The following is a 21,769-nucleotide window of genomic DNA, read 5'->3' on the forward strand; positions in this document are numbered from 1 at the left end:
CAACAACACACCAGACCAGCAGACCAGACAAGCAAGAACTGAATGAACATCAACGTGGGATAGCAATTCTTTCTAATATCTCCCCTATTCGTTTGTCGTAAAGCCTTCTACTGATTAAATGTATTTCCCTGATGTTTTTGCCATGTACTGGAGTCGAAACAGGACAAGTAAACGATAGCGGTGAGGGAAATATAGGAAAAAAAAGTAAACAAGTTGAACCTCTCAGTGCGAGCTATTTTGCGCCTGCGAGCTGACTCCTACAACAGTATATATGTGTGCACAGTGAAATAACTAAGAGTGCGTAGTGAAGTATCTGAGTGTAAAGAAGTACCAAAGATGACCTAAGAAGCGATACAAAGCGGAACACCTCAAAAGAAGAAGAAGAAGAAGAAGTAGTTTGGTCAGTCACTCCGCGTCACCATGGCCGGTCTTGCACACCTTCCTCCCTCTCTCTGGTCTGGCGGCCCCACTCCAGGACATTTCTACGATTTTCCCGCCAATAAATCGCAGAATGAGAGCCGGACGCATACCCTGTAAGTACCGGACAGGAGACTTGTGTGCATTTACCAGGGAAGCAGTGAGTGTTGCTTCTCCTCACGCTGTCACTGCCGTGTTCTCATCTTTTCATCATTTCCTTTTCATCTTTTCCTTCTTTTTTCTTCTTGTTATTCCCATCTTCTCATCTGTCGCTGCCGTGTTCTCATTTTCTTCTTGTTCTCATCTTTTCATCTGTTCTTGTTCTCATCTGTCACTGCCTTGTTCTTACATTTTCATCTTTTTTCATCTTTTCCTTTACATCTTTCCCTTCTTCTTCTCGTTCTCATCAGTCACCTTCCTTGTTCTCATTTTTTCCTTCTTTTTCTTCTTTTCATCTTGTTCTCATCTGTCACTGCCTTGTTCTCATCTTTTCCTTTTCATCTTTTACTTCTTCCTTTTCTTCTTCTTCTCATCTGTCATTGCTGTGTTTTCATCCTTTCCTTCTCATCTTTTACTTCTTCCTTTTCTCATCTGTCACTGCCGTGTTCTCATCTTTTTCTTTTCATCTTTTACTTCTTCCTTCTCTTCTTGTTCTCATCTCGGGATTGTCTCGCATAACTGTCTCTACTCAATCAAAGGCAGACTGATCAGAGCTGATCTTAATATGGTATTTAAAGTTGTAAGACTTTGTCCGAATCTTGATCATTTGCTGACGAGAAAGCGCAATAGGGACACTAGAGGTCACTCCTATAATCTTTTTGTCCCCCGTTGTAACACTGATGTGAGAACCTGCTTCTTCTCATTGAGAGTGATTAATATTTGGAACAGCTTGCCAGATTCTGTTGTTTCTGCCATCTCGGTGAATTCCTTCAAGCACCAGCCGGGCAAGCATCTTGAGCAGATCTTATACGAGTTTGATTAATTTGCCACGTGGTTTGGTTGTTCTTTGGGTGTTTTGTTTGGATTGTTGTTATTGACTGGGTATTGAAAACTAGTAGTTGTCCGTGCCATCTTGTGATGTCATATTAGCCAACCATCTGACCATCTTCATGAAAATTCATCAGCTGTAGTTTTGGTTGGAGACATCACACAGTTTTTGGATGGGGCATGTCCCCATCCAGGTAAGAAATCTCATCTTGTTCTCATCTGTCACTGCCTTGTTCTCATCTTTTCGTCTTTTCCTTTCTTCCTTTTCTTCTTGTTCTCATCTTTTCATCTTTTTCTTCTTGTTCTCACGTTCTCAGCATTTCCTCATGCTGTCACTGCCATGTTCTCATCTCGGCGGATCTTGTTTCTCGTGTTTGTGTGACTTCTGGGATATTGTGCCGGAGGGCTTGTCATACCCCCTCACACTTATTACTCTTTTTCACCTAAATCTTGATTAAGCGTGTGGTGCTGCATTCACTAGTGGTCAGTATTAAGAGCCTATTTCACAGCCCAACACAATGACTTTGTAAAAATTGCCCAAACCAAACTATTCAACCTCATACAGTCCATAATGGTTAGGTTTTTGTTGAAAGATCAGATACGCAAGAGATCACCTGCATGGCCTCCTCAGATTTCTTAATGTAAATTTTATGAACACAAAATACTAGTACACAAAGAATTTTCAAAGTCTTTGGTATTGATTTGGAGGCTTACTAATCCATCATGGCGAACCGTGAAAGGGGCCCTAAGTTGGGTTTCGTTTTGTTAGATGAAAATATTGGGGAGTTGACCCCTCTGCAAGAAATCATTATGTTTCATTTGGTTAGATTAAAATAGAGGGGAAGGAGGGTGAAGTCCCCTTATAGTTTACGTTAGGTTACAATTGTTAGCTATAATTTATTTTGATGAATGGTTGTGATTTTGCCACTACACTTTGGGCTAGTTTAACAGTGGTGAGCTGAATTTTTTTTTTCTGCTTTGGGCTAGTTTCCAGCACTGCCCAGGCCTCCTGTATTTTTATTGTCTTCTGCATTATTCCCTTTATCCCTAATTTTCAGTGTAAGGTGTTTTAGAGATACGGATCTTGATTACAGTTGTAGCTTTTTAGGTTGAATTTAACATCCTGTTGTTTGTACAGAATTTAATGTGGAAAGTGAAGTTCCATCCCAATAACATGAGACTCGACCACCCCCAACCTTCATAAGATTCATTAAATCAAGTTTATGTACTTACATCATGGTGGAGTTGTTGCTGTATACTCCACCACCTACAGTTAATGATGAATTCCTATAGAAAGGTCTGTCCTGCTTTGGCAGATTAAACTAATATTTAATGCAGATTTTACTTGTATGGTCCTTGGCAAATGTGCAGATTAATTGGAATATCTCTCATTCACCGATCCATCTATCAGATAGATTTAATTACAGGTTAGAATCTTTTCCCCTAAAGTAAGTTTTGTGAGAAAAGTGCATTTATGAAAAGTTGTCAATGTTTTGCTCTAAGCTCCCAAGTAGCATCTTAATTTTTTTCCTGACATAACCTGATGAACCATATGGGAGAGGCTGACTCAACTACCCTGTAACTTCTCCAATAATATTCTTACAGCTGTACAGCCTTCCTCCCTAATCTCTTATCCTCCATGACAGGTACCCCTCCACCTCTGGCACCTCAGTTGTTGGCTTGGTGTATGACAATGGAGTAATGTTGGCTGCAGATACCCTGGGCTCCTATGGATCACTGGCTCGGTTTAGAAACATAAAACGAGTCTTCCGGGTAACTGACAAGGCAGTGCTGTCCTGCAGTGGTGACATTGCTGACTACCAGTACATCCGTGAGGTGATCGAACAGAAGGTGCGAGATGATGAGATTCATGGATACACTCCAGAGCTGAATGCTGGTGCCCTGCACTGTTGGCTGACACGAGTCCTGTATAATCGCCGCAGCAGGTTTGACCCACTCTGGCTGGAATGCGTGGTAGCTGGATACAAGGGTGATAAACCGTAAGTTGGAACATGTTAATTTCTAGTTTTCTCATAACTTTTTTATTTCATTTTATTTATTTATTTATTTATTTATTTATATATTTTTTTTTACATTTGGCCCAAGGTACTGGCAGACTTTTTTGATGGGGCTTTTTAGTCAACCCCAGCCCATTGGTGACATAGGCAAGTGTTTTCTAGTTGTGCCATTCTGGCTTTGTTTATTCTCCCAACGAACCTACACTTTATCCACAGTCCAGGTTGACAGGTGTTCATCAGAATGGCAAGTTGGTTGTTTTGGGCCTCTAGACAATGGCTGAAAATTGTCGGCTTGTAGCAGCTGGCGGGACTTGAACCTGGAGTGTTTAGAACACCAAATGCTGACCAATTATCCACCAAATTCAAGTCTAAATTGCTTAATATTAAGTAGAGCAAAATCTCAGGGTGTGTAATGCATTTCTCAGTGTTTTATATGACTATCTACTCATTAGATTTAATATTAGTGGTCTTACTTCATACTACTCCGTGGGCCCAGGTTCGAATCCTGGCCCGGGCAGTTGGCGTGCAGCTCACCCAGCTTTTCATCCTCCCTCTTGGGCTGGTCGATAAATAGGTACCTGGGGAAACCTGGGGAAGGTAAACTGTGGTAACCCAGGTTTCAGACTGGCCCTCTGTCCTGGGGTAATGGGCTCCCTCCCACCACAGTCTCAAGGGCCAATGTTACAGAGATGAGCACCGAGGCCACCCGCTGCTGCAGTGTATGCCCCCAACTTTACCTTTTATCTACTTCATATAATAGAAATTCCTTTCTCATTTTTCCCCCTTTTTGAGTCATCACAGCTATCACCATTTATAGTTTAATATTCATTTCCAAGCAGCTTGACTTCTCATAGTTATGTGACTTGCGAGGGATTAAAGGTGTTTTTGCCAGGCATGGAAAAGGGACTGCTTTGTGGGACAAATGCCAGAAAGTAGTATCATTATTTCCCTTGTTTCAAGCACTGTGTGGAGGGTACATAGGCTAAGGTAGGAATAGAATTATTATATAGATCATAAAAGCATGAACTAAAAATATCTAATACAAATTATTCACCTTCAGTATATATTTGTGATCAGATGTTGATGTGAGAGTGAACTGTGAACATGTGAAGATTTGTGGCATAAAATTTTGCTTGTAAATTTGCATTTATAATACACTTTTCTCTTTGGAAGTTGTGATTTTTTTTCTTTTATGCTTAATGATAAAAGTGGTAACTGGAAAGATTCATTACAGAGTTGCCTAATTTTCTGTTGCCTTTATTTTCTGATGTCTCATTTCCATTTTAGGACCTTCCTTACGATGAAGAAAGCATAACTGAATATAGGGCTACTACTTAATATCCTTGATAAAAAACTCATTTTCAAACTTAATATGATTGCAAATGTTTAGTTCTATAAGTTGACATATAAAAAAAAAATCTTTTTCTGTGAAAGAATGATTTTAAATGTTGATTTTCTTCCAACAATGAATTGAATTTTCAGATATTTGGGTTTTGTTGACAAGATAGGAACGGCCTTTGAAGCTAAGGAAGTTGCTACTGGATTTGGTGTCCACTTAGCCATTCCCATGATCCGTGAAGCAAGGGAAAAGGGAAACCTTACACGTGATTCTGCTCGGAAGGTGAGATCTCAAGCATAAAATCTTTCTGCAAGCTGCTGTCCTTCCCACTAATCAGTGGCTACATATTATAGCAGCTTACTTATAATCATCGTCAAGTACTTAAATTTAGTCACTTTGTCCATCTTTTTCTGACCCCAGCCAAATAATTGATTCAATTGTACTTTCTATCCTAACTTGTGCAAAGTCAGTGATCACCCTGCCCTATCATACACCATTACTGTGCTCTTGCCTATATTTACTTTCAGCTATTTTCCTGCACACACAGTTCAAATTTATCTACAATCCTCTACAGCATCCTTTGATTTTCTGCCAACGACATTATCATCTGCAAATGGGCCTGCCATCATGGATCACTCTGTATCTCTTCTTTTCAGTTGTGCTTATATTCCCTACTCTGGCTGGTTTATCACACAACCAACCATGTATATATTAACCCCTAAAGGACCGGGGGTGGCTGTATTTTCGGTACCACTGGGACCGGCCTTCCTGTGCTAAACCCCAAAAATTGCCTGTATTCACACACTCCCTACGCTTAACCTACATTGCATGAGTGAATAAGATAGATTTTCTACTAATCATCAAGTCTTCCTCTTTCTAATGACGCCATCCAGAAGTCTCTACGTGCTGTGGTTACGAAGAAACAGCGAGTTGAATAGGAGAGACTTTTGGGGTGAGCACACCATGTGTCCGATTTGCCTCCCTGGCTATGTCTAGGGAGTAAACGGATGCCCCGCACTTTCTTTACGCAAGATATACTATAATATACGCTCCTTCCATGCTATATAGCCCCTCTTGTGTGTGGCTACTGGACCTTTCCATCTTGTTTATGCCCTACAGCAGTGTTTCTTAAAGTGTGGTCTGCGGACCCCCAGGGGTCCGTGGAATGTTCCAAGGGGTCCGCAGGATAATTTTTAATATCGATTTCAGTCAAATTTTCGGCCAAAACGTCATAAATTCCTATTTTTGTAGCACCAAATCCTGATGGCTTTTTACAGTGGCTAAGTCACATTGGGATGGAAGTAATAAATAATTCAGTTGTAATTTCAGTATATTATGACCTGCAAACACTTTCAAACTCAAGAGGAAAATTATAATAATAAAGGGTCCGCTACATGAGTAATTTTAATAAAAGGGGTCCGCTGCACAAAAAAGTTTAAGAAACACTGCCCTACAGTGAAGTGTGAGAGCCGTTATAGCCTAGTTTGTGCAGTAGATATGGTAAAAATAATAATCACACTTATTACAATCTAGTATTTTTTTTCTCTATTTATAATCAAGAACAAGACCAAAAATAAGACAAATAATAAGAACAAAAACATGTCATTGTCATGTCACTCATGGCCAGTGGCATCAATGTCATTATGGGGTTAAGTACTAATTCTGCATAGAGGAAGAGTCATCAATGCCTTTTTAGAATTTGAGAGGTATGTTGATGCCTTTGAGACAACCCTGTGTGGAGGAGACCAAGGGGACGCCCATGTGACTCATGGCTGGGGCAAGTTGATCGATCCTTGAAGGGAACTAGAGTGGAAAGGACAGTTTGGAGGCTTGCCCGGTTGACTGTCAGGGATGAAGTCAGTGGATGAGTGAAGTGACAAGCCTCCTGGTTTATGCTCCTGGCCTGAGGCAGTTTGTATTTCACAGCTCCTGGTAGACTGCCTGAAGGTGCTTTACTACCGTGACTGCCGTGCCCACTTCAAGTACCAGCTGGCAGACATAACAACAGAGGGTGTCACCATTCATGATGATCTTGACCTCAAGCAAGATACCTCCTGGGAAGTAGCAAACTTTGTCAGGTAAGGAAAGCAATGCTCTGGAATATGTCATTTTCTTGCTCATCAAAACATCTTTAAAGAAAAAACAATCTCTGTCCCATTGTCAGATTTATATATTACACTTACATCAGAAAGATTGTTGAAAGTGTTTGCAACAAGTTTACTTTGAATAAAATTTGTCATTGCATTCCTGCTTCTTGGATCTAAAAGATCCACAAAAGCATCATGCAACAGTCAAAGGTAGATACACTGTCCACTAAAATAAGGAACAGTATATATGCTTACACACGCATATGTATACACAAACACACACCGAACACTCTCTCTCTCTCTCTCTCTCTCTCTCTCTCTCTGTTATATGTCAGTCCATATATCTATCTTCCTATCCACCTAGACAGATAGTTTAATGATAGGCAGAGACAGAGTGGCAGAGTTGTATCACCCCTCCAAACTGCATCATGATAACAGTCACACAAAACACTCCCCTCCCCTCTTTCACCTAGGCTTCAGCATAAATAGATTAATTGTTGATAATTTTTTGGAGGTAACAAACCGCAGAAAACAGTTACAAGCCTGTTTCTCTTGTGGTAGATTGATTATAGTCTGACATATACTCATATAGGTATGTTACTGGATTGAAGAGGTTAATCAGCTGATCCTGACTGGCTGGAAACACAATCGTATTTCTTTCCCACAGCACACAAAACATTCATGACCATTGACCTCACTCATTATGTTGAAATAATTTGTTCATTTATCAAACTATTTTCTCCACACATTGAACAGTGACTATGTTTCTCACTACATTGGAAGAAAAATGGAGTGGCCATCCACTACGCAGTCTCAGTCTTGATCTAACCATCTCTATTTTATGGTGATAGGCCACCATCCGTTAGGTTGAAATGTGGCTTTTCTAATTAACAAATAGTTTTCAAGTAATTAAGTGGTGACAAATTATAGTTTCATCCAGATTCATGAAATCTAGTTTTTGTAAGTCAGGGACTACATATCTATATATCTATATCTATATATATATATATATATATATATATATATATATATATATATATATATATATATATATATATATATATATATATATATATATATATATATATAGTTGTAGCTAATACTGTAGTAATTGATGCATTTTATCATATATTTCCAGGGGATATGACTGAAGATCATCCTTCTTTAACCAAGCAACTTAGTCCTGTGGATGAGTTAGTTATTTTTACATTGTGACTAGAACTTTCTCCTGTGGTATTGTCCTATGCCCTTGCATCCTTGTAACACTTAAAAGTAATAAACGATTGACTCACTTTGTTACAAATTTAAATTTATTTCACAACCTTTAAACTGCTCTACTAAAATCATTTGTATGTGTACATGGCAAGATGATGCACAGTACAGATAAGGGAGATAAGATGGGATGCATAATGCACAACAGTGATTCTCATACTGTATCAGCAATTGTATCACTTATGATCCTTTCCTCTTTTTATTTGTTTATTTATGAGTTGAGATTTCACAAATTGTTAGTCTTAGTGCATTTTCTTGCTCCCTCAAGTGTTTTGTTTCCAATCATTATTTGTTATCCTACCAACTAATTATTGAACATTACCTTCGTTTTCTTCATTTTCAACTTTAAACCTACTTTCCAGATCTTCATGAAGTTCCTTTGTTAGCTTTTCTTAGTTAGAATATACTAAGCAAAGCTAAGGTTATTAAGGTATTCATTGTCTATGCAGGACCTGTATTCTTAAAACCTCTTTGCTACTTTCAACTCTTATGGTGATTAAGAAGGCTTAGTTATTGTGACAATCCTGCAGAGTTGTTATGAGGCATTAAAGGTAGCAAAGAATATGGACTCTACCAGCATCCCATATTCTTAAAGCCTCTTTGCTACTTCAAACAATAGCAGCTCACAAGCCTTCTAAGTCACATAAAGTAAAAGCCTTGTGAGCTGCTGTAAGTCATTAAAAATAACTTCTTTTTTTTCATTAATACAGGTCCTGATTCCTGTTATCCTCCTCTTCATTGATTAAATGCTTCTTGAAGCAAACTGAATAATTTTGGATATTGCCTTATACAATATTTGTTTGGAATTTCCCATTCTTCTCATAGTTGTAGTGCTTTATTTAAATACCTTCCAACGGTTCATCTATCTATCTATCTATATCTCCAACGCCCTGCTCCCTCACAGGAACTTCCCTCCAGGGGGTGGCCGCTACAGAAATGTCTCCATCTCTCCCTGTTTTGGCAGTCTCAGCACACTCAATCCTGTTACTTCCAACTCTTTCACTCCAATACTCGCTCACCCTATTGCTTCACTTCACAGGTACTCTTCTTCCCCTGACACCCCCTTCCTCAATCCTTCCCATATACACTCTTCACAAATTCATTCTCCTTCATTCTCATCACGTGTCTAAACCATCTCAGTGCACCACGCTTCACCCATTCGACCACTCCACACCCATACCAAACCTCTCTTACACCCTTTCATTACTTTCAACATCCCATCCTGAAACACAACATGCATGTCTCACTAGACCTTGGAAGTGCCTACTATGGCATTACCAGGCCAGTTTTCTCCAGTCATTTGTTGTTTTCATCACAGGCCCATAGCCATGAGAAGGCACTGAGGGGCAATGCTACACCATAGGTTTTCTGTATCCCCAAATGCTAATGACCAGTGAATCAATATTATTTGATTATTTGCTTGCTGTAATTATTTTTAGACACATTCGTTGTATAGCAGAATCACATAGGCTACTTAAATATTAATGTTAAGATGATGCAAAATGTGTCTTCTTTCATATGACCACATAGGTATGGAAATGAGTTTTTATCACAATAAAGATATAAAAAAAATGTCCCCTAAATGCCTTGCCTGTGGACCCAATGTCACCATACACTAAACTGACCCCGAAGCCCCGCCCCTTCTTTCATAGCTATGTGAGTTGATTGGTTGGATGAAAGCAACTTAGTGGGAAGGTGAGGGAGGGAGTGGGGCTTCTGGACCAATTTAGTGTATGGTGACTTAAATTTCTAGTACTAAAACCCCATACAATATCTGGAAATTTGGGGTGAGAGAATGAAGTTTCACACTACGTATCTCATCAGTTATTGTGCAACATTACCATTGGCTGTTCAATTCTTAGTTCTATAGGTGGCAGAAGGTTTATAGCAAAACCTATTTTATTTCAATTGTTTTAATTTTTTGTTCATATGCACATATGGTATTTACAATGATTATGTACACTGCTACTGTAGGCAACAGTGTTACACTTGTACAATGCTATATACATGTCAATTCAGTATAAAATATAAACAACACATTCTTTAATTCCATTATCTCTAACTATAAAAGTATGAATAATTTTCAACATTATTCTACGATTGCACAATGGGGAAGTACGATTTGAGTATAAAGGCCCATCTTACCCTAAGTTATCACCCACAGGTTTCACATAAATGCCATGAGTTGGGATAATGCAGGTTCATGTTAGTCCATGTAATGGACACAGAAGAAAATTCACCTTTTGGGATACACACATGCATTATATATATATATATATATATATATATATATATATATATATATATATATATATATATATATATATATATATATATATATATATATATATATATATATATATATATATATATATATATATTTTACAGGAAAGGAAATAGTGCAAGGGCAACAAAAAGATGTAGAAAAAGAAAAAGCCTGCTAACCACTGCTCCTACAAAAGATAAAAGTGAAGAGTGGCCAAAAGAGGTTAAAATCAGGTGAGGTGTCTTGATACACTCCTCTTGAAAGAGGTCAACTCATAGGCAAGAGGAAATACAGACCAAGGAAGGGTGTTCCAGAGTTTACCAGTGTAAGGGATGAAAGAGTGAAGATGCTGGTTAACTCATGCATAAGGGTTTTGGACAGTATAGGGATGAGCTAGAGTAGAAAGTCGAGTGCAGCAAGGCCGTGGGAGGGGGGAGGCATACAGTTAACAAGTTCAAAAGAGCAGTCAGCATGAAAATATTGATAGAAGATAGGAGATGCAACATGGCGCAGAACTGAAGAGGTAGAAGACTGTCAGTATGAGTTAAGGATGGACAGAGGATCTTTAGTGTAGAAGAAGGTGACAGCTGAGTGTTGTCACCAGGTTCTTGCCACAATCGGTAATGATAGTAAGGTCTGAGGTTAAGCATTCTGCAGCCTCCAGCCTGGAAGCATGTAGTTCCTGTTGGGTGGGTCTTCTATCAAAAGAAGTTGAGTAATGCAGAGTAGAGTCATCAGTGTAAGAATGGATGGAACAGTTCATTTTGGAAAGATCATCATCAATGAACAACAGAAAGAGAGTGGGAGATAGAATAGAGCCCTGCAGGACACCACTGTTGATAGGTTTAGGGGAAGAACAATGACCGTCTACCACAGCAGAGATAGATCGACCAGAAAGGAAATTGGAGATGAAGGTACAGAGAAGGATAGGATCCGTAGAAGGGTAGTTTGGAAAGCAAAGATTTGTGCCAGACCCTATCAAAGACTTGATATGTCTAGCACAACTGAGAAAGTTTCAACGAAATGGCTAAGAGAGGATGACCAAGAGTCCGTTAGGAAGGCAAGGAGATCACTAGTAGAACGCCCCTGGCGATCAGAAAGAAGGTCAGAAGTGGATAGATGCTTAAGAATCTAAGGTTAAAGATTGAATCAAAAGCTTTAAATAGGCAGAAAAGTGAAGCTATAGGACAGTAGTTTGAGGGAATGGAACGGTCACCCTTCTTAGGCACAAGCTGTATGTAGGCGTACTTCCAGCAGGAAGGAAAGGTAGATGTTGACAGGCAGAGCTGAAAGAGTATGACCAGGAAGGATGTTAGCACAGAAGCAGTTTTTAAGGACAATAAGAGGCACTCCATCAGATCCATAAGCCTTCTGAGAATATATATATATATATATATATATATATATATATATATATATATATATATATATATATATATATATATATATATATATATATTATATATATATATATATATATATATATATATATATATATATATATATATATATATATATATATATATATATATATATATATATATATATATATATATATATATATATATATATATATATGTGTGTGTGTGTTTGTGTGTGTGTACATCAGATCTCAGTGTGCATCACTTATTTTGGATAAGTTGATATGCAAGGTGAGGAGCATTTTATGTTACTATTTTGAAGATTAAGTTCTCACAAATTTCATAATTTATTTACAAATTCATGTTATGTATTATGTATATATGCATCATGCCCAAAACTTAGCTAGGTCTTTAATCCCTGTCAGATTAACACTAGCTTACTTTGCTGAAGGGTGAAGCCACAGTGTTCATAGTTTAAGTTATGACCCATTGCCTTGCACACACTCACGCTCACTCCCCTTACACACACACACACACTCTCTCTCTCTCTCTCTCTCTCTCTCTCTCTCTCTCTCTCTCTCTCTCTCTCTCTCTCTCTCTCTCTCTCTCTCTCTCTCTCTCTCTCTCTCTCTCATAATAAGAAATTAGGAATGAAACAGAGCATATAAGCAATGCCATCACTGCAATAACCTCCCATTCTCTTGTGCAGGGCAACTTAACTATAGTGAAACCAAATTGTCGAGTCCGTTTTGGCGTTGGCTCCCGCAGGTCCATTTCTCCCCTCTGCTCTGCCACACAGTCCCAACACCTATTTTTTCCTTTCATATGTTACCTATAGCTTACATATGAGAGGAAGAGATAGGTGTTGGGACTGTGTGGAAGAGCAGAGGGGAGGAAAGGACCCGTGGGAGCCTACGTCAGACCGGCCTCGACATATTTGGAAGACTATAAGTCAAAACAAACTCCTCAAAGTAGGCATGTATCTGCTACTGCACAGATTCCTAAAGACAAACTTTTTTTAGAAAGGAACGGTTGGTATGTATTTATATGGAATTTTACTAACTTGAACTGCAAAATCTTATGTTTATTTGTGACCTATGTGATAGGAAGTCCCAAAACTTAGCTATGATGTTAAATGGATGGACATAGGCAGTGACTAAATCAATATCATAAAAATGCTGAGCATGAACATAATTTTACAAAAATAAGTTAGTCTTGAAATGAAAATATACTGTGCAATCAACATTGGGAACCAAGAATGGAGTGAAGGTTCCACGTAGTAACAAAGATTCAACAGACGATATGTAATACATGGATCAGCTACACAAACCACTCATTCAACTGACAAATCTTGTATGAAAAAACACTTAAAAATCTTTTATTTCTGAAGGCTATACCTAGAATTCAGCGCCCTATGTGCACCATCAGAACACTGCAAGTCAAGCTACAATTATGGCATATTCATCCAACTAACATGTATGTACACATTGGCATGCATACATAATATATATTTTTTGGTTTAAGTCCACAACATATGATGCATCCATTTTTTTTATTAGGCAGGGATTGTCTATGAAAATTTTACCCTTGAGAGTTAAGATGCCAAATTTTTGCATTTTTATTGCATTGTTAAAGACCCAATGACAATGATCTAAACAATGTCTTCTCAGGTCCAGTAAAGATAGATAAGCAATGTTTAGACCATGTTCCTCAATATTCAACAGATGCAGACATACCATTGATTGGACACCTCCATTTAAAACTTTGTTTTATGGGAACCAATACCTAAAATATAGGATAATTTCACAAGCTATGGTATAACTGGAAAACTAAATTATTAATTCACTGGACTGATATGTGGAGGGTGATTGTTAACATGGAAAATACCATTAGAAGAGTCTGAATGTTGTGCTACAATTGAAAATCATGCAGTGGTCATAGTGGTACAGCAAGCGACACTTGTTTAAAGGCTTGTTTTTCAACCACCACCTGTGGCTCTGGTTTCTAGAATACATTACTTGTTTCCTTTCTTAAATAAAACAAGAACAACATGCATTCATCTGAAAGGTAACAATTTAGCAGTACAGTATAAGGCCAAACTAGACCTGTGTGGCCATGACAGTAGTGTCCATGACAGTATTTACATAAACACATAATTAAGCAAAAATAAAAACAGCAAAAAATCACACTCTAAAAGGTCACTTAAGTATCACTGAATTTTCTAATATTCTTATTTATCTATGAATATCTATGGAATGCTCATGACTTCACATTCAATACTTAATAAAACAAAAACAAATTCAACAGGTTTTTACAGACACCAAAATACCACACTGATCAACATGGCACAGTCAAAAGCAAAAATTCACTGCATTTCCTAAACTTGACACACAAAGAGCAGTAGTAACACTAACCTACAGTTCTAATTTGTTAACCAGTAATGCAGTGTCCCACACACTAACACTCCCCAAATATACTTCCACTGACATCTTGATTTCCCATCTTATATTTCCTCTACATAATCTTCACACTCATTAATAAATGAAAAAAATCTAAATTTTCATCAGACACACACACACACAGACAAACACACACTGCAAAATAAGTAGGAGCAGATCAGTTCAATCATTTAACTGGGCAATCATTTCCCTATAAATATAAATGTTTTCTTGTCTTCAAAATTCAACTTCCTTCTCCACTATTGTAGGAAATGAGATGATTATGATAAGAATGCTGATGTGAAGAAAAAAACTGGAGTGGGAAGCTGAAATTTAATAAATTCCAAATGCTTTTGGAGACCCCAAAAAAACAATGCTACTATAAATAGTGTGACCTGTAGCTAACTGTGCATGCAAAAAAACTGCATGTATAAAGAAAATGATGCCATTGTTTCATAAGAGAACAGATGAAACTCCTAATTCAAACATTTAACAACTTCATGTCTGCCCCTCATTAATGTTATTCACTGCTTATGATTTTGACTTCATGAAATGTAGGCTATGAGTATTTGTGTGAAAGGAATGGTGAGAATCTCAATATGGCTGTTCCTGATTTACCAAGATATGGGCACATAACACTGACTTGAAACATCCCACCATTAGTACTTGGGACATCACCTCTGAAGAACTATGGGTCTACCATTCAGTGAGAGCATTTGATTGGTGATGAAGTAAAGATTCCCTTTCCATCCCAAAAAGCTACACCTCCTACACAAGACAAAGTTCAGAAAACAAGTAAGAGTAGTGTAAGGTTTGATTTATGATTTGGAATAAATTAAAAGCCATTCGCATACAAATGTCTTGCTGTGCAAAACCTTTCTTTCAAAAGGCATTGTCGAGCTGTAGTGGTGCCTGCACTGGTACCTCAGTAACTTTGGGAGCATAGACAAACAGATCTTGGAGATGATTTGCAGTAGTAAAGAAGTTTTAATCAATGTCTGGTTGACAGACATCACATTGATTGATTGTTTTTGAACTTTTCTTTTTTCAGTTTTTCTAAATGAAGTAAGACAGTAGTCTAGTTCCCATATCAACATGGATGACAAACCAGGCATGTAGTGAAGCAACACAAGAATGAGAAAGCTGTGTTTTTATCAGGTACTACTGAGCAGATAATTATGCAATTATCAAATGTAACTAGGAAGAAGGCTCTGCAGAGAATTCTTATTGAAACAAGAAGTAACTTCAACTCACTGACATGACTATAAAATTAAACACCTTTGATGAAAGGACTTCAAATGCAGCTTGATTTCATAAAAGACAACAATTAATAAAAATAACAAGAATCAGAGTGGAGCAGCCAGATTTTTTCATAGTTTAGTTTGGTCAATCTTTATGATCCATAATGAACACATTTCAGGTGTCACGGCTACAGCTGCTGGTTGTACTATGTGATAAAGAATTCAATAAATAAATATGTTACAACAGACAAAAGCAGCTCAACTTATGTACTAATTTTGACAAACTCAGAAATGTGTGCAGATAAAAATGGAAGTCACAAAGACAGCTCCAATACCCAACCCTGAGAATGATGCAATGATGCAAGGAGAGGTGATGCCATGTGATTCCTTCTAGAGGACTGGATGCACAAAGGGGCATTACATCAGTATCTGCAATCACTGGCTGAGCACAGGACTCACTACAAAACAATGCAAATTAAACAGTAATAATCCTACACTATATATAAAAAATAACACTACACCCACTGCCTACTAGTTGCTATAATCTTGTAGCCTGGGTTGTTGTTATACAGATTGTTGGTTTGAAAGAAATTATAATGTGTGAAAAACATTTACGATAAATAACTGTCACTCGTGTAAATTTTGCTACTTCACTGGCTACCTTATGATAAATGATGGAAGTTGGTTTAACTAGCATATAACTATTCATAAAACATATAGGAATTACATGCAGTATTTCTCTTCACAAATATTGAATTTCTAATTTCCATATGAAGTTTTCACACAAATTTCATTTAACAATACTCACCACGAATGCTCCTCAATCACTCTCAAGCCATCCACAGAGTAATATAAGTGGCTCGAGCTGAGATCTGGAATACATCCTGGAAACTTTTTCAGTAATGACTTACAGATAGAACAATACAAATAACCCCCACAAACAAAAGACATAAATACAGGAATTGGAGGAGACCTCCATAGTGAAGAAGAGGCTGAGGAAGCCCCAGACCTCCCAGTGGGTAAGGGCTGTTGGCACCTCATCCCAGCCTGAGAGTTAGGAAAAAAAATCCTATGCCCCTGAGCATAATGCATATCTAATACCATCTATGATACAAGTCTTACTAAGGTATCATCACCATTCCGAACACTGGCAGTGGTGGTGGCAGCAGTTGACAGTGTGATTGGGCAAATACTTACTGTCTACAGAGACCCTCCCACATCCAGATGCAGTGTTAGAGCTATACATAATTCCTTACGTCACTGTACACCTACCTTACATGTGAACAAAAATACTAAGGTACAAATGATAAGATATAAAGCCCCAGCACAGAAACAGAAGTTAACATGATGCTAATACTGGAGTATTGCTGTGGCACAGAATGGGAGATCAGTCACTAAGGACTTCACAGCCTGATAAAGTCAGTGCTAATGGGCTGCATGAGTCACTTTGTGACTTCTCTTCTCTAAACTGATAACAGAGCATTGATTATGACAATTTTATTACAAAATACATACAAGATGTCTTGAGCAGTCTAGCTTTTGAATCTGGTTGTGGAGGGTGAGATGACACCTAAGAATGAGCTCTGTCCCTAACAATGTACATGCCAATAGTAGCACATGCGTAAATACATGCAATCAGTATGAACAATAGACAAGAATAAAAATTATGCCTGAGTAAGATTGTTTGTGATTACGACAATGTAAAAGGCTGCTGCCCAGCCAATGTCCAAGAGATCAGGGTGATGGAGGCTCAGAGCCCTGCCATGTTCCTGCCGGTTCCACCATGTTGCTGATGGATGACTCTAAGCTCTATCTCAGTGCTGAGATCTTCCTATTATTAATATTAAATGATAGTATATAAACTCCTAGAGGTGTTATTTCATTATCTGAGAAAAATCAAAACCAGTTACAGGCTTGATTTTATATGGTTGTTTGATATCGGTTCTAAATATTAAAACCTTCCTATTTCAGTAATTATGTAAACTTTTTTCAGCATGAATCTGAAAACACATAAAATGTAAAATAAATGCAAAGTTCATTAAGCTTACAATGCTGCTATGAGGCAGAATATGAAAAACATCATCTTAGGAGATCTTAGTGTTGTGTGGGTCCTCAACCTCCTGGGTTACTGGGGTCTGTTGCCCAGTTCGGGTTGGATGGTGATGAACTCCACTAAATGTCTTATTACTTTTTGACTTCAAATGAGTGACTGGCACCTGGTTTGTTGTATAAACGCCAGAGAGAGAGTACCTACGAGTTGCTTTCACACCACGTTGCTTGCGCTTTGTCTTAACATGGTGGGCATCTGTTGTGGACTGACCCAAGTCAGTGCTCACTAGGGAAGGTGTCGTCGATGTATCCAGGTCCCAGGGGCGAGTGCCTGGCGAGCCTGAGGTGTCAGACTGGGTAGCTGGGGGAGTGCTGGTGCCTGGGGTTGAGGTGGAGTCAATGGATGGGGTGCGACCTGGATGTGTGAGGAGGGTTGTGTCCGAGCAGAGGGCAGCAATGAGTGGCACATCCATGAACTGGCTGCACTCCCGCAGCTGCTGCAGGTTGAGGCGCCCCCCTGACTTTCGTGTGCGACCCCTCCCAGCACTTCCCGTGGTGGCCTCAGCATGGCCATGCCCGTCCAAGGTTTCCTGATGGGTGGAGAGCCACATATTTATTAATCTGTCAGGCTGCAGCAGAAGAAAGGATTCTGATATAATGTTTTGCTTTACATATTGTGTTGTATGGTTGTAACCTAGCGGCCCTCTGGTACTGTCCATGACCCATTCACTGCATTATGAATAATATACAAATTATAATTTGCATTGACAGTTAGTTACTTAACTGTAACTTCCAGGTACACTTACTAAACATAAATTTCAAAATTCCAGTAATCACTCATAATTTTAAATTATTACTGCAAGTACAAAAGGCTCTGATTTTACTAATCTATTGAAATTCTATTAAACTAGTTTGTGTAATTTTATCCAATATAGTCAATATATCTTTAAGATTTACATCAGTAAAAATCAAGTGACTGTACTGATATATATCTTAGGGATATACTCATGACTGTCTGCAATGGCATATGAGACTGCTTATAATTATCTTGGCATGTATCCCTCAACATAGAATCTTGTAGAAGATTTACAGTATCACCTCAAACGAATCTCTTAATGGGAAAACTAGACTGGCTGCCATTGTCTTTTCCCATCCAGAAATGATAATAAGAATTCCAGCTTAATCATTCACCCCACATTATGTGTATTAAGTTGGCAACAAGTGTCTCATTTTTCAAATCATGAGTAGCTACATAGTACAGCTATTCACCCTAATCTTTCAACAATAACTATGTTTATGTTGCTATATGTTATGATGATTTTCTTAATTTATTGGATTAGATTTATATGATTTTAGAATAAGTTTATGCAGTTTGTTCTTCTTATGGTCTTTCAAGAATTTTTTCTTATGTAGCATCCTACTGATGACTGTTAGTTGTTGTTGTTGTTTATTTATTTATTTATTTTTTTTTTTATAGGGGAGGGGAGGGCCATTATGGAAAATATATCTACAGTATGTATCACACTAGTCTAAACTAAGTATATTCAGACATGGGCAGACCATTGGTTTTAAATGGGATTAACAATACGTCACATGTTAAAATATTATCTTGGTGTTAGTAAATAATTAGTAAAGTTAGGCAGGAAGAGGCTGTAACAGCTGCTTGAAAAGGGAAAAGTCAAGCTTAATGTTAATGGTAAGAGTATGTGCAACAAAACAGCATTTTTGTACTTTTTGATAAATAGGTAGAGATTAGTTTGACATGACTACCTGAGAAGAAGACCCATGCAATGTATTACCTTTACTTTTGTTGCTATTCAGATCCAACATGCAAACACATTGAAATAAAAAGTAATAGAATTTTTTTTATTACATTTGAAAGTTTGATGTACATATCAGAATGAACTGGGCCAGGTAGGGTCATGCACAGCACTGAGAAGCCACGTACTTGTGAGTTGTCCTCACCTTGGGCCGGTAAGGTGGGGGTGGAGGCAATGGTTGCTCAGCAAGGGCATGAGAATCAGTTGAGTCTGCAAGTGTCGAAGACAGAATGGATTCATCTGAGCGAACACGGAGCATGGAGTTTGCCCTCAACATCACTTCTGAGAATGGTTCATAGCTCCCTGTCAGACTCTGTGTGGAGGCTGAGTATCCTGAGGGAGCAGAGGAAAGCGAGGAGGAGGCGAGGGATTGCTGGGAGAAGCAGCGACCCCTGGCCATGGAGGAGTAGCCAGATGATGAGCCAGGTTGATGTGAGGTTAGACTCTGGTAGGATGGGTAAGAGGAGAGAAGAGAGACACTGCCACCTCCACCTGTGGCTAAACCACTGCAACTACTCAGGGTTGCTGCAACATTGGGTGTTGATCTGTAGAGTGGAGACAGCTTGGGGCTGCGGTATGGAGGAGGTGGAGGCAAGTAGGCAAAGCTACTACTGCTACTACTACTGCTTGCCTGCTGCTGTTGCTGCTGTGCTTGTGTGGCAATAACCTGCCCCTGTTTAGCATCCATGTACTCCTGGCGGCTGAGAGCAGGATCCTTCATCGGGTATATAACATAGTCCACATCTGAGTAAAGTTGAGCCTTGAACTGCTCAATCTGGCTCAAGCTGACCTGGTTGGTGTATACAGTGGCCTGAGATGGTTGCTGTTGCTGCTGCTGCTGCTGCTGAGGAGGTGGAGGAGGAGGGTAGGTTCCAGGGTCACTGGCACACTGGTATGAGGGTGATGCAGCTTCTACAGCCACCTGATAACCAGAACCCCCAGGACCAGCACCCATACCATAACCAAGGTGTGGTGCAGGTGGAGGAGGGTTCTGGAAAAAATTCTTTATATAAGGCTGATGGTACAAGTAAGCTTGCTGTGGCTGCTGCTGAAGTTGCTGTTGGTGTTGTTGCTGTTGCTGCTGTTGTTGCTGCTGGGCTGGCATGTAGCTAGAAACTTGAGGCTGAATGCCCGAGGATTGGGCATGATGGTGATGGTGGGGCTGGTGGTAGCCTGTGAGGGTAGGTGAGGGGAGCAGTGGCACTCCAACACCCTTTGCATAGACAGCTGGCTGGTAGACAGTCTCACTACTAAGACGCTGTTGCAGGCGCTGGAGATGCTGCCGCTGCTTGAGCTGCTGTTGTTGCAATGCCTTCTGCTGGTGTCTGAGGTAGAGGCTTCTTGGCATGACTGTGGAATGCTGCTCTGGATGGATACGAGTCTTATACTCACTGATGGAAGAGGATGCACGAACATCCAAGTAGTTATTCTTCCTAATGACAGGTACTTCTAAATTACTTTGAGCACCACTGACACTGACTTTAACCTTATTTGAGCCATGGTTGCGGGAGTATGGGGGCGGGAGTCCTACTGGATTAACTTGAGCATTGCCTCGCTGAAGAGACTGAACTGCATCAATCTTAGGTCTGGGCTGAACTTGAGGTAAAGTGTGGACAATACCACGCCTCAATGGCACTGAAGTGAATGACGGGGCAGCTGTGGAAGCCAACTGAGTGTGAGCTTTTTGAACAGTGATGGTGGGTTTTGATTTAATAAACTTTGCTGGAGCCTCACTTGCACTGGCTACTGTTGCTTCACTAATAACTGCATCTGGAGATGCTAATGATGATCTTTTACTATTTGATTCTAAATTCCTGTTTAGAGGGTCACAAGATAATGGTGCATTAGCATGAGAGGAAGCTATGGCAACAGGAGTTACAGTTTTCACAGTTGACATTGAGACAGGAGCAGGAGGCATTGTCAGGAATGGTCCTTCAATACCAGACACTTGCACATAGTCACTGTCTGTGTCAAAGGTTGATGAAACTGAAGCCCTGGGCCGATATGCTCCAAGAGAAATTGCTAGTGCTGGTGAATAGGAAGCTAGCAATGATGCATGGGCACTTTCCACAGAGTAATCTATGTGGTCATCATGTTGGTCTGAACCAGTAGGGGAAGCACCTCCAGATATCAAAGCTGCTCCTTGAGGACTCCGACGATGACTTGATATTGGTGGGGTATGAGGTCTCTCTTCTCTTTCCTCTGCTTCTTGTTCACTTTCCTCCTGCTCTTGAAACTGTGGGTGAGCATTATAAAGAACAACATAATCATCATTATTATCCAGCTGATTATACTCTTCCTCTGAAAAATTATATGTAGAAGTTGTTGATTCATCTAGATCTGGCTGGACCATGACTGAGGCATCATCACTGGCAAAAGTTGGCCGCCTAAAAAATTGGGCAGATGCACTAGCAGAATCCAAGGAATCCTCATAAGTATGGGGTCCTGGGTCTCCTCTTTGTGCTGCCACACTA

The 21,769-nt window shown here is 39.2% G+C and overlaps 2 protein-coding genes across 4 annotated transcripts in view; one reads left to right on the forward strand and one right to left on the reverse strand.

The window, feature by feature from the left end:
* The first annotated feature begins 365 nt into the window (after positions 1 to 365).
* Positions 366 to 8,140, forward strand: LOC126998431 (proteasome subunit beta type-4-like). Its single transcript, XM_050860108.1, has 5 exons — positions 366 to 533; positions 3,051 to 3,404; positions 4,905 to 5,043; positions 6,688 to 6,839; positions 7,987 to 8,140. The coding sequence occupies exons 1-5, from the start codon at positions 421 to 423 to the stop codon at positions 7,997 to 7,999; spliced, it is 771 nt and encodes a 256-aa protein (XP_050716065.1). The 5' UTR covers positions 366 to 420; the 3' UTR covers positions 8,000 to 8,140.
* Positions 8,141 to 11,962: 3,822 nt separating this feature from the next.
* LOC126998432 (FERM domain-containing protein 6-like) overlaps positions 11,963 to 21,769 on the reverse strand; it is a 91,427-nt gene continuing 81,620 nt past the window's right edge. For 2 of the 3 annotated variants that reach the window (XM_050860110.1, XM_050860109.1), the window contains 2 exons: positions 19,441 to 21,769; positions 11,963 to 18,065 (listed from right to left, as the gene is read on the reverse strand). The exon at positions 19,441 to 21,769 is cut by the window's right edge and continues 520 nt beyond it. In XM_050860110.1, coding sequence (XP_050716067.1) covers positions 17,511 to 18,065; positions 19,441 to 21,769 — 2,884 coding nt within the window. In that variant the 3' untranslated portion in view covers positions 11,963 to 17,510. Of the gene's footprint in view, positions 18,066 to 19,423 lie in introns of all 3 variants that reach the window. The other variant, XM_050860111.1, reaches the window with a different exon arrangement.

This window comes from Eriocheir sinensis, chromosome 14 (assembly GCF_024679095.1).
Source record: "Eriocheir sinensis breed Jianghai 21 chromosome 14, ASM2467909v1, whole genome shotgun sequence".
Taxonomy (NCBI): Eukaryota; Metazoa; Arthropoda; class Malacostraca; order Decapoda; family Varunidae; genus Eriocheir; species Eriocheir sinensis.

What these genes read in the sequence shown, in the direction of transcription:
- LOC126998431 (XM_050860108.1), top strand. Translation starts at nt 421, where the DNA reads ATGGCCGGTCTTGCACACCTTCCTCCCTCTCTCTGGTCTGGCGGCCCC. An exon ending in GAGAGCCGGACGCATACCCT is followed by an intron (nt 534 to 3,050) that starts GTAAGTACCGGA and finishes CCTCCATGACAG; the next exon opens with GTACCCCTCCACCTCTGGCA. An exon ending in GGATACAAGGGTGATAAACC is followed by an intron (nt 3,405 to 4,904) that starts GTAAGTTGGAAC and finishes TTGAATTTTCAG; the next exon opens with ATATTTGGGTTTTGTTGACA.